This window comes from Orussus abietinus, unplaced genomic scaffold (genome assembly GCF_000612105.2).
Source record: "Orussus abietinus isolate OABI.00-Male unplaced genomic scaffold, Oabi_2.0 scaffold234, whole genome shotgun sequence".
Lineage (NCBI taxonomy): Eukaryota > Metazoa > Arthropoda > Insecta > Hymenoptera > Orussidae > Orussus > Orussus abietinus.
In genome coordinates, this window is record NW_019395043.1 from 91,941 (window position 1) to 105,630 (window position 13,690).

A 13,690-nucleotide genomic window follows, 5' to 3' on the forward strand; every position below is an offset into this window, starting at 1 on the left:
TCGGACAGCCTGAATCAACCTTATATCGAATCGAATCGAAACCCTTTCAACGACCTGAATAGGTCCAGTCTCCGCCACATTCGCCATGGTTGCCGCGCTCGCTCTCGTATCGCTCGCGCCTATATATATATAAGCGCGTGTATATAAGGATGTTTATATGTATATATTTATATACATATACATCCACGACTATACACACGCGCGCATATACATATATATACATAAATACATCTACACATACGGATAAATCTATATATTTACAATTTCTACTCCGATCGCGAGCTTTCGCCGACTTCCGCGTCTATTTCTCGGCGCGTCTAAAGAGATCGCCGGTCACGGGGAGGGGACAAGGAGAGAGAAAGAGAAGGGCAGGAGAGCACTCGCGCGATGTGTACATAGTAAATACTAATATATCGTGAATGAATTAATTAAATTAGTAACGTTAAGTTCTCGCAAGAGAGGAGAGGAAGCGTCGTGGAGGAGGGAGAGGGACTTTTTCCAAGCGTGTTCAAGCGGACGGCGCGCGTGCACATGCGCATGGGATTTTGACGCTCTTTCGCGCACTTGTAAGCGCGTCCGCGCACTCGTTTCCGCGCATCTCATGCCGTCGGGTCCGGACCGTCGTTTTAGGGTTGGCTCGCCTGGTGGTCCAGCTCACTATATTATATACGCTAAGAATAAGCTGGAACCCTCGTTGTTTTTGCTCTCTCTCTCTCTTTCTAACTCTCTCCCCCTCTGTCTCCATCTCTCCACCTATTTCGCTCTTTCTCTCTCTCTTTCTCCCCCACGCCCTCCGAAGGTCGCGGACCGGCTGTAGGGATCGTCCGGAAGTGATGGTCGGGGAAAATACGTACTGGCGGCGAGCGCGAACGCCCGATGCGCACCGCTCCGCGGTCGGCGAGCGAATACGCGGGGTGCCGAGCGTGCGCGGATCTTTAAAGGCTCGCTCGCGGGCGGCTGCGCGCACATCCACCTCCCCAGGTTTAAGTTGGACCCGCATTGTACCACTTATATATGTGACCTCTACTTTTACTTTAGTTAATCCTATTATCATACTATATCATTATATATATTATTGCGCTGTACGAAGGAGAATATTACACAGTTTGATGGTTCTTTGTAGTCGACGTTTTGTACAATCGTGACTTCCGGTCGCCGTTATCTCGCCACTACCCCCTCAACCCCAACCCCAACCCAAACCCCAACCCCCAAACCCCTGGTCAAAATCGCGACTTATGACCCATATTATTACACCCTCGGCAATGACCGTTATCGTTATCCTTATTATTGCGATTAGCCTCGTCGCTACGTCTCTGCGAGTCGTTTGAGTAGATAGGGAGAGAGAGAGAAAGGCGCACGCACTCGCCGATGAGAAAGAGGGAGAGAGAGATAGAGAAAGAGTGAGTGAGAGAGAGCGAGAGGGGAGAAAGATTGTTCTACGCATTAAGATTTTTTTAATATAAATGGAAAATTGCCACCATGAAAGTCCGGAAGAGAGAAAGAAAACAAAATATGGAAATAAAAGAAATAAATCAGAGGAACGATCGAAGCATACGATTGAGATATTTAAATGAAAACATTGTTGTACACAGTGATACAATTATAATATAAGTATATGAATAAAATCTATTAGAAAAGATACACCGATGGTTGGGTTGTGTACGTGTGTTGTTCCCCTGGACCCAGGGGCGAGTTTCTATCTCATGGCTGGTATATCCTCGTCTGCACCTGCACTCCACTAGCTCCCCCATGTTACGCGCACGCTGGAGGCCCCTCGCCTCCGCGAAATGCCCGTCGCGATGGACCCACTTCACCCTTGAATTTACAGGAAATACGACCAATCGGCCTCCTAGAAAGAAAACCAAGAAGACGGCCCCTGGTGCCGCCGCCGGTGCGACCAACTCCGTCACTCCGGTAAGAACGATCCGGGTTACGACATCCCCCAGGGGACTCCAACGCGCGGAGTCGCCGCGGCTTGCACGCTATAAACCATTGTCTGAAACCTTAGGCCGCTCCCGCGCTTAACCATGCCTCCGGAGGAGGACTGCTCGCAAACGGTCAGCCAAATCCGGCAAATCCTGCGGCTGCGGTCAAATCAGCTACCACTGCTCAACCTGGGAACGGACCAACCGATCCAGGTAAGACGACCCTCAAGTACTTATCCGATATGTACACTGGGAGACATCAATGTCATCCAATCTTGCACAGGCGATGCCGTATCTGCAGGGGAGGCATTCATGTCCGCCATTGTACATCGGGAAAAAAAAATGTCGAACCTATAAAATATTTCTTTGAATAGTACCAAAGAAATATTTTGTTAATTAAAGAATAATTATTTCACCCAAACGAGGGGGTATTCACTTATTAAATCATGGATTTTAGTGCTCGAAATCACGGGGAAATCGACTATAAATCGCAAACAGAGATAATAAAATAAACAATGCCACAATTTTAAGGCCGACTGTCACTTGTTACCGAAGCCCACTGTTGTTTGTCACATGAAATTAAAGGCAATCGATTCTCAACCAAAGAAATCGTTTTCACTGATTTTAGAGTGAACAGCCCCTCGGACTCAAGCTCAAATAAATTTTACCTGGTGAATGCGGAGGCACTGAGGTACTGACACCCACGCTATTTAAATTTTGTTAAGGAATTTGAAAAATGGCTATAAACAAATATGGGTATAAATGATGTTTCCTGGGTGTCGGGACCTTCCCTAGAGCTTCCACATTCACGTTGTAAAAATTCAAACGATTCCATGCACCCAATTCTGAGAAAACTCATATGCTGTCGTGTACGATTGCGTTCTCAACTGGCACTTTCTAACCGCCTTAATTCGCGACGCGTTCAGACACACCGGGAGTCAAGGAGGATCGTTAGCTTGGATTACTAACTAAGTGGCGTTTTCTGAATGGACAGGTGGAAACGGCAACCCGCAGGCGGTCGCCGTGGCAGCGGTTACGGGAAACCAGCAAGGAGTACCAGTCGCGAGTCACGCATCGATGCCGGCGCAGCCGTCGAGGCCCAGCGCCATGGCGACGGCCGCGCCGCCGAAAAAGCCGACGCCACCGCCGCCACCGCCGCAATCGCAACCCCCATCAGTGCAGAGCGCGGGGGTAGGGACGGTGGCGCCCTCGGCGGCAGCGGCAACAACGACACCGGTGCAAGTGTCAACCGCGACGGTGACGGCTGTACCAACGGTGCAGACGGCGACCTCGAATCCGCCGACGCCCTCCGTCTCGGTACCGACGCCACCCCCTAGCGTCACTCCCACCAACACCAGCTCCATGGTCTCCTCGCCCGTCGTACCTCAAGCCTCTCAGCCACCAACCCCCGTTGGATCCTTTCCGAACGCAAACCCTACCTCGGGGCCAGCGGACGGAACGGTCATGAATCAGCAGGCTGAGCTGCTGCAGCCCTACAATACTCTAGGTACATTGAGACAAAAATTTCATCGAACTTGATATAGCTTGTGAAGGTGATATAGCTGTTCCATAGATGAAGTAAGGCGTTACGGGATGGGATGCTAAGTTTGATCAGTGGGATGAATTTGTAATTGATTTTTTCATTCGGTTTAGCAACCGTGCCGACAACCCAGACGGTTCTGGAGCAGACTTTGTCGAATCTGAAGAAGGAGCCACACATACCCATGATACAGACAGCCCACGGGACGGCGAACAACTCGAACCTGAATCTGCTGTCGGAGTTGAAGAACCCCGTCAACATGATGGCCGCTGGCATGCCGTCGAACCTCAACCTAAGCAACTTGAACATGGCGAACATTAACATGAACCTTCAGCAGGGCCTCGCCCAACATATTCACACCGCCATGCACAACCCCCTGGAGAACATGATCAGCACCACGTCGCCGTTGTCTAACATTCAAAACACCCATAACGTCACTATGTCTCAGCAGCACTCGAACGGGTTCACCGCCATCAAGAGAGAAAACTCGCCCACGAACATGCTCAACAACAACGGAGTGCCTGCCCTCAACATGGGCATGAACATGAGCGGGATGGGGATGGGCTCCATCTTCGATCCTCTGCCCATGGTCTCCATGCCCATGCAGATCCCGCAGTTGCCTCTTAAGAAGGAGGAGAAACCCATGGTGATGGCGCAAGCTCAGATGCCCCAGAAGACCCTCGATGGTACGCTAAGGCCTTCAGCATGCATGTTATCGCCTTAAAGCTTTTACGCTTTCTCGTTGCTTTAGAAATCAAACGGTATTAAATGCTACTTACCACCGGTATCTAGAAAATGTTCACCTGATTCCATACTGATGACTGCCATAGGGATATCTAAACTTCCTTGGTACTTTAAGGCGATGCGAAAGTGGCATCGGAGATCTCATTTATGAGACTTGTCTCCGAACTGAATGTAAAAAATCAGTCCAAACTTTACAACGTGAATATGGAGGCTTTAAGATAAAATAAAATTTCATTTTTATTTAAAAAAAATAAATAAAAATGGGTATCATAAACAATTTTTTAAAAAATTGACATTTCATGGGTGTTAGAACCTTCCTTACAACCTTCATATTCACGGTGTAAAGTTTAAAACGATTCGGTACACTCAATTCGGAGAAAGTTTCATGAAGGATTGACTCCTAAGATGCCACTTTCACATCCCCTTAAGGTGAAGTGAAACACGTCGAGGAACTTGATCGACGTCGGTAAAACTGGTTTTTCAAAATACCTCCGTTGCCGACGTTCGTTTTTATATTGACAGCCGTGTCGAATTATGTTGAGTATTGTACTAAACGACCTACTCCATCTGTCGTTTTCGTGCAATAATTATAAAGAAATCGAAGTAAAATTCCATAAATCCACTGGATTTATGGTTTCTGAGGCCCAAATTGACTGCAGAGGGACCCCCTGCGCCATCTGTGATTTCCGCGTCACCTAAATTTTTTTCTCCGAGATCTCGTATTACCGTTGTTTTAGCATAGAAGCGCATAAGACACTTTTTCTGCTTTTAGCCCGTTTAAATGCGAGTTTCTTAATTACCAGTTACGAAATACGAGTTTCTCGATTACCAGTTACGAAATACGAGTTTCTCGATTACCATTCTAAATTGTCGTACAATTATCCCGACTTTCGTTTCTCATATTAGAGCCTTCAATAACTGGATATCAATCGAAATATGAGAGCTCGACGCCATTTTGGTTCTGGTCTGGGCGAAGTTGAACAATTTTTTAAAAAATCCAAATTTTGAAAGTGTCAGGATAATTCCTAGGTGCTCACGGGTCATGTGTCAAAGTTTCGGACAGTTCTATGCAATATCCTTTAAAACACGTGTTGTATTCGAATCGACTGATTTGAGAGAGGTTTCACTTCACCTTAAAAGATATTGGACTTCACGATTTCGCTTTGCTTTCTCGTCTTTTCAATCCCCTACCGTTGCTTGATATACCTCCATATTTCTATAACAAAATGAATGCTGCTCATAGTCAATGTTTTGGTGTAACGGGTATTGTGGTCAAATAGCTTGACATCAGGGGATTGTTTAATGTCAGGGTACTCTATCTTTGAATATTGTAATCCGTGTTCACGCCGCACTAACCTGCTTACTAATCGATCCTGCGATTTCGGTGCTCTAGCGGGAGCTCTTTTTGCAGAAATGAGTGCACTAGGGATGCCTCAGATGAGCAACCACTCCGGGACCCAGCTTATGGTTGAGAAGAAGATGACGCCTCCTGATTCCAAGAACCCTGCAGCTAATTTCGCCTCGGCCTTTAAGAACAAGGTACGCAGTGGTCCCAAACTCGCTGTGATCGCAGACAAAAGTAGTGAAACTCGTTTAATTAATAAGTGCCCTCCCATCACTCAGGGTTCGGTAATTTCACGTTTTTCGAGGTTTTTCACGTATATTATATTAAAGTAGTTTACCATAGAAAATCGTAGAGAATCATAGAGAATCCATAAATCACGTTTTCAATATGGCGGATGCCGTAGATGCGTCATACGTGTACCTGCCGAATTATAAACGTTTTTTTAGCGTACGTGTAAACACGTAAACATTTTTAAGGAATTATTAACTTGGCGCTTGTGTTTTACAATTCTTTCTATTTAACCTGGTTTAATATCAAATTTCTGACTGGAATTATTATTTTTCATTTAGAAATAGAAAGGTGTAATATACTTCGCGCTTGCGTAGACAATTAGGAACGTATTATACGTTATAATATACGCGTAGAAAATCGCGTATATTACATAACGTATTATACCTACCCAACTCTACCATCAGTTCTCATTACACGGCTGATTTTTCGTACACAGCTTTTCTTTTTGGTGGAGAAATTTTGTTGCTTGTGTGCAAGAGAGTTGAATGTCCAAAACGAACGGTATTTTAGCTGTTGATTGTCATATGGCACATAAATTACGACATGCAGACTTTTGGTGCCCCAGTTCAATTATTGAATTCAATGAAAAAAAACTGCAATTATTGAAAACAGTCAGTGAAACGATGCTCTTCAGCGTTATTTAACTTGAGATGTAATGTTGGAACGCTAACGCGGTCAGTGCGACGTCTCGTTTATTCTTGACGTGTCTTTGTAGACGGTGGAACAGAACGTGAAGAACGCTTCTTCGTGGTCGTCTCTGGCCCAAGCTTCGAGTCCACAATCTGCGGCAGGAAGCAGTATGAAAAGTGCGGCTCGAGACTCGTTCCAGGCCTTCAAGAAACAGGCCAAAGAGAAGCAGGACAGGGTTAGTTCGGATGTGAAATTTAACGATATTGAACGGCCACAACGTTGGCTACAACTCCATCGTACTCCTAACTCCGGGATTTATTAAGTCCTGTCCCAATATATCGCATGTCTCCATTGCATTAATAAATACGTGTACTAAAGGCGTGGATTTATACGCTCGTACAACTTATTTATACGACGACGGAACGTACGCTCAAAAAGTGCATATCGTTCCGTCTTAGTACACCATTGTTTACACTGTCAGTTTGATAAAACTACGCCTTTAGTACGCGTATCAAGTGTAAACTAAGCTTATAATTCGGATTTACTGTATCATTAACACATTCGCGACCGCTGACGTGAATTCTCGTAATTTTAAATTCTATTCCTAATTACCACTGACGTGAATCACGTCCATAACGATACACGATACAAGTTTATGGCAACCAGTTTCAAAATTTCATTGTTTTCGCCAATACTCAGTATTTGAAATGGAAAAAATTTGCCGGTCGCGAATGCGTTAATAGGTTGTAAAACGTTTAGAATTTATCAAAGAGCATTGTCAAGTATCATTAATAACTCGCAAAATGCTTGAAATTTAGCGAAGAGCGCTGTCGAGTATCAATAATAACTTGTAAAATGTTTGTAATTTAGCAAAGAGCGTTGCTGGAACAGCAGGAGCTGCGGAGGCAGCAGAAGGAGCAGGCAGAGCGAGAGAGGTTGCGCCAGGAAACGGAGAGAAGAAGGGAGAGAGAAGAGGAAGACGCGCTGGAAAAGGTGCGGAAAACGGTGGCCGAGCAGCAGGGAACTACAATGTCCGCTCCGGTCAGAGCTGAAGAGGTCAAACCAGCACCGGACACGGACAGTGGAAGTCCAAGTCAGACTTCGGGACAGGACAAGGCCGCCGCCGAGAGAGAGCGACAGAGGCTACGGGAACAGGAGCGTCGTCGTCGAGAAGCGGTAAGTGCCGACTTCGGCTTCGCTATCGACTTCGTTAAGGCGACATGAGAGTGGCATCTGGAAACTTAACGACCCTCGCAACACTTTTTTTCGACCTGGAAGTACCGAATCGTGTGAACATTTACCACATGGCAGTGGAGTCCCTAGGGAAAGTCCCGATACCCATTAAATCTCATTTTCATACAAAATGAAATGTTTATAAACATGTTTAAAGGAAAATGAAATTGCATGGGTGTCAGGACCTACTCCAGGGCCTCCACATACACGTGGTGAAATTTTAAACGATTTGGGGTAGTCAGTTTTGAGAAAAGTGTTACAAGTGGCACGAAGATGTTCTCACGCGACTTTCGTGTCACCTTAAGGTAATATCAAATCTGCCGAGGGATTTACGGAGATCCGATATTCGATTTAATCTCGCGTTCATTCATGGTCTTCTATCGTCGTCGAGTCGCTTTTTGATATCGCAGGTGAATTTTTTTTGTATCAGAGATTTTTTCTATGTAAGGATTACAAAGTGTACAGAGTTTCTTGATTAAGTCTCGAACATTGTAAATCCCCGGACAGGTTTCAGGAGATGATCCAGGAAAATATACAATTTTAGTAGCTTTAAACGCCTCCGTTGCTAAAATGGCAGCTTGAAGGTACTAAGAAACAGGTTGATTTTTTTTTAAGCGGGAAAAGAACGGGTGCGGAAGTCGAGCGATGACTCCCAGAAAGACCCATGCTTTGTGTTTTTGTATTTTCAGCTGGCTAACCAGATTGACATGAACATGCAAAGCGATTTGATGGCTGCGTTTGAGGAGTCGTTATAATGTTACTATTTGCTGCTCATTATATTCCCACTGAAACCGGGCGGGACTTGGATGAATAATGGCGCTGGACAATGCCGCAGAATCGTGTTGTAACATAGTACGCAATGTCGTCGAGGGTAATCGTACAACTAGAGGTAAAAAAAAGTCGTACCCTCTATCGTGTACAATCGGTGCAAAGACAACGGTGCAGTTGGGACATTCCGACGGAATCGATCAATGGCGGATCTAAGAGGCAGAGGGTGAAGAATTTGAGATAAAATTAGAGAGAGAGAGACAAACGGGATCTAGATCGCTCGACCGTCGAAATCGGGCAGCAAAGACTCATTTACGAAGTTACATCGTAAAGGACGGACACCTGAGTGTGACCATGTAATTAGATAAATATTTACGAGAAATACTACTACAAAGTTACTGGACGTTGCGTTCAACTTTTTCCGGTTTTCATAAGTTTGTACTTTATGTAAATTTGAAAACACACAAAAATATCGCAAATGATAAAAGTGAGATAGGGAAGCGAATGTTCATTACGGAGAGAGAGAGTCGCCAAGGACAGGGAAGAGATGCAACGAAAGGACGAGGATAGAGCCGCAAGATGGAGGAAGAGAGCGAGAGAGACCGCGCGATAGACCTCGCCGACAGCTAGAGAGCGAAAGAAAGAGTGCGCGCGCATGAACGAGAGAATGAAAGAGTGACGCGAGAAAATGGGGACGAGTGAGAGAAAGAGAGAATCTGCGTGCATGCGTCGATTGAGAAGAGTCGTGTACATTTAGTTAAGTTTTATATTTTTCCACATTCAGTCATTAATCGTTGGTAGGATTACGTAGATACATTGTTCTGCCAATAATACCTACGATTCACTTAGCTCTATTCTCAAACTAATGATTTCAGTACAGATTTCTTTCGTAAATTACGACTATTAATATAACTACGTGTAATAACGAGACATAGGTAGACGCGTTAAGTCAATAACATTTAAACGACAAAGAATATACCTAAAAGCGAGTATACAAGTTGAAGTTAAATCGGAACTTGGCCACGGGACGCGATCCGTTCGCCGGTTCATCTTAGAACAAAGTCGTCAATTATTACAAGGATAACGATAAGGTATAGTGTCAAGTAGTCTCGATCTCTCGTCCTACCGTTATCGTTCATTGAAGTACCTAAACCATGGTACGATGCGTCAGGTGGAAGACATTGCGAGCGCGTTTTAGGTTGCGGTGCGTTATAGCATGTCAAATCGGTACACTGGGAGACATCAATGCCCTCCCATCCTGCACAGGCGATGTCGTACCTGCAGGGCAGGCATTCATGTCCACAATGTACACTGGGAGACATCAATGCCCTCCCATCCTGCACAGGCAATGCCGTATCTGCAGGGGAGGTATTCATGTCCGCCACTGTACATCAGGCGCCCCGTTTCTTCCTTGGACAGGAGGACCTTATCGACGTCGATCCTTCGATTCGACAGATCGACAGCGGGACGATAAAACGGGAAGGATGAGTGACGTGAATTATCACAAGACGGTCCGGTTTCGGCGCGAGTAGGTTACGCCTTGGCGAGAAAAAGCGAAATTGGCAAAAAAAAAAATAAGTACAAAAATCGTAATAGCGGTAGACGAGACATTTCGACTCGGTTCGTCAGGTACTGCTCGCGCGACTCGAGCTACTGCCGGCGGGATTAATTGAATTAATTGAATTAATTTAATACCAAGTATTTTCGAAATTTCCTAAGAGGTCGCTCTAGCTTACGCGCGTGGTCAGTGCCGAATAAAGCGAGAGGTTATTACGTGGAGTGTATATTATTAAATTATTTAATTGAATCCGATTTTATTTTTTTAAGAGCTTCGTCGAACAGCCGCCGCGTCTTTGCTTCGTCGTGTCTCCCAAGAGAGTAGGGAGGTGTATATAAATATATATATATATATATATTTACATATGTGTATGTATATATATATATATATATTCTCAGCGATCGAGCTTAATCGACGATCATGACTCGCGACAATTACGACGAGGAATTTCCGCGGACTGCGAAAGCACGAGACGATCGCCGCGCGATTATGCGGCGATTACGACGCGTTTTACCCGCGTCTGGGCAGACCTAGTGCATACTACACACACGATGTCCATAGATTGTTACAAGGAACTATTTAGTTATAGAGAATCGATGTTTTTAATATGTTACAAAAAAGAATAAAAGAAATAAAAGACAACACAGGATTGTTGGATTAACAGGTTTCGGAGGTAGCACTAACTTTCCTTTAGGTCTCTCTCCGCGGATCGCGCGGCCTTTGTGGCCGTGGAAAATTTCGCGGAATGCTTTCGGAGGATTGTTCATTCTTAGCGCGGCCATCTTGAAATTTTGAAGCGAAGGCGTAGGTCTCGAATTCTTCGCGGATTGCGGCGCAGGTAAGGCGTCGGTCGGTCTTTTTGCCTGCACTGAAAAAAACTTTGGGAAATAAACGTCGATTCTTTGTATGGTATACAAATATAGAATGAGAGGACACAACTGTAGAAAGAAGGAATTCAATTTGTTAAGCCGTTCTTTTCTTTCTGTGGTTGTATGTCATATCTAGGAACTCGCGCTTGATTTATAATTACCGGTAATGTATACCATTTGTTTTTCTCAGTGTAATGACGAAGATTAAGTTTTGCGCAGTGTAGTCATGTCCAAAGATGATTCGGCGTAGTTGTTACTCGAGAAATACGCTTTTTGTACATTGTCAAACCCACCGCAGGCTTTGGACGGAGAAAGTATACTCTAGGGAAATTTCACCAGGGCTGGGCGTTGGAAAATGGTCGGATGATTTGCGATCAACGTTAGAAAACTCGATAAACCTAGCAAATAAATGCGTAATTGTAAAGTGAAATGTGTCTTTCGGATTTCATCGTCTTTCGGATTGTTTCTGTATATTTCGAAGTGTTGTCTAAAGTTTTAACGAATATTTTGCAATGGTTCTGCCAATTTTTTGGTGGCCAGCCTTTGGTGACTTTTGCGTGGTCGAGGAGATTTGGACTGGGAAAGGGTCCTCTCCGCAAAAAACGAGCACTGATAAAAATCGATAGAAATTTACATATATTTTTACACACAGAAATTTCATCGGACCAGAGAAATGTTTCTTCGAACAGTTCCAAAGAAATATTCGGTCAATTCAAAGAGTAATTTGACTTAAACAAACTTAAACAAATTGGATGCAACATTTCTTTCGAACTAGACAATTTGTGTTCATTCAGTCAAATTCTTTGAATTATCAATATATTTCTTTAACAGAATTCAAAGAAATATTTCTTCAGTTCGATGCTTTTTACTTTTCTCGGTGTGGTTTCACTTAGAAAAGTAAAGTGTAAAAATTACAAATTAAAAAGTATATAATTACACGTAACGAATATTTATTGTAGCAATGCGTTTTTACTTGAATTAAATGTAATGTTACATTACAATTTTTTTTTTACTTAGACGCTGAACAAGATGTTGCAGAGACAATGTAATTTCCCTGCAATTTACCGTGGCGAGATATTAATAAATCGAGGGTGTAAATTTATATGGGCATTTTTATCAGTGCTAGTTTTATCAGCATCGACGAGAGCTCTTAATGAGTTATAATTCGCCTAAATCCTAACCCGATTTGTCGCGTTATCCTTCCAGTTAAACGTTAACGTTTGTCGCGTCGCTTTTGCCGCGTTCGATCGATTCTACCGAGTACCAGAAATAATTAAATGATAATTACTTGGGCGTACCGGGAGGATTAGGGGTACGCCTCGCAAGTTAGGGTTAATATCGTATGCGCGCGTGTGTATGGGTCTATAGATATGTAAGCTATCAGATTTGGAGGATTACATATTGTGTATATATTGACGTGTGTCTGTGTATATATAGAACGACTCATCGAGCAGGAAGTACATGCGAAGCGTACATTGTACCCGAAAACGCGAAATCGTTCGCCCTCTAATCTAAGATTAACTTAAACTAAGACACGTTTCTATCTCTTGTCGGACTATCGACGAGATTAGCGATCAATCATTTTGTACATGCGTTCTCGCACCTTCCGTCGTTCGATCCTCGTTTTAAGAGGCGCGGTTTCGAGTCTTGAAAGACCGATTAAAACGTTAACTAGCGAGAACGACGGGGATCTAATTAACCGAGGAGCTCGAAGAGGTACTTGGTGTAATACTCGCGCCATATGAGAATCTGATTATTTGCGGCGATATTCGTTAAATCGGTTGTAAAATCACTTCTCGAGTAGACACGTTCCGGAAATGTTGCTCGTCCCTTGCATTTTCGCTAACATCCGCGACGTCCATGTATAAAGACGTTCCTGGATCGTCGAGCTGGTAACGCCCACGTGGTCGCTTTTGTTGATTCGTTTCCACGGAACTTTCAGGGCATTCGGACAGGCGTTTATTGTCGATATTTCCTGGATGTTTCAATTAAAAAAAAAAAAAAAAACGTCGAAATGTTCCAGTTTATTCGTACGCGTGTACTGTGTATGCAATGGCCGTTGCCAACGCTTGTGTTCGTTGCGCGTTCGTGACGCTCTTCGGTATCTTTGCTCGGAAATAAAAAATATTCAAGGTGTGCGTTGTGTGAGGGTTTACATCGTGCAAATTTTCCCGGGTGTAGTCGAGTTTATATTCTGTAAGTTATCATAGGATTTAGCGTCTTAAGGGCGCGCTGAAGTAGGAAGGTTCCAAAGCGACATCGTCTTCCTGGGTCGGCCATTTTCTTTTTTCGGTTTGCGGCATACTGACATCCTGGAATATCCGGGGATGTCCTCGAGGACGTTGCAGGGATATCGCAAAATTGCTTCCCGTTCGATCTGTCATGCCGGATATCATAGATTTCCTTAAGGCTGTCGTGTATTCTAGGAAATGAAACGTCATTTGAAGCTTCGTCGCGAACGACGGTCTCTTTGCATTTAGACGTGTCTCGAAATAAATTAAATACATTCCGAGGGTGGTTATTAATCTACGCATCCTCACATTGGACATGCAATAACTCGGATTAATTTTATTTTTTATTGCGTAGAAAAATCCGACGGTGCTTTTTCATTGAAACGTTTCAATTAGGTATTGTTGTAGAGGCGGGAAAAATTGTAAATTATTGTTAAGTGGAGGAGCTCCGGATTTCAATGTTAAATGCGAATGTGTTTAATTTATTTCTAAACGAAATTAAGGATGATTACGGAGGATCGATTCGAGGATGACGGAAAATTGGAAAAAGATTTAT

At 44.0% G+C, this 13,690-nt stretch overlaps 1 protein-coding gene across 6 annotated transcripts in view; it reads left to right on the forward strand.

Moving 5' to 3' along the window:
* Positions 1-9,769, forward strand: part of LOC105698629 (bromodomain-containing protein 4) — a 31,860-nt gene extending 22,091 nt beyond the window's left edge. For 5 of the 6 annotated variants that reach the window (XM_012423078.1, XM_012423240.1, XM_012423491.1 and 2 more), the window contains 8 exons: positions 1,829-1,914; positions 2,009-2,138; positions 2,920-3,432; positions 3,579-4,151; positions 5,603-5,748; positions 6,561-6,710; positions 7,346-7,651; positions 8,398-9,769. In XM_012423078.1, the coding sequence (XP_012278501.1) occupies positions 1,829-1,914; positions 2,009-2,138; positions 2,920-3,432; positions 3,579-4,151; positions 5,603-5,748; positions 6,561-6,710; positions 7,346-7,651; positions 8,398-8,463 (1,970 nt within the window). In that variant the 3' untranslated portion in view covers positions 8,464-9,769. The remainder of the gene's footprint in view (positions 1-1,828; positions 1,915-2,008; positions 2,139-2,919; positions 3,433-3,578; positions 4,152-5,602; positions 5,749-6,560; positions 6,711-7,345; positions 7,652-8,397) is intronic. The other variant, XM_012423325.1, reaches the window with a different exon arrangement.
* The last annotated feature ends 3,921 nt before the right edge of the window (positions 9,770-13,690 follow it).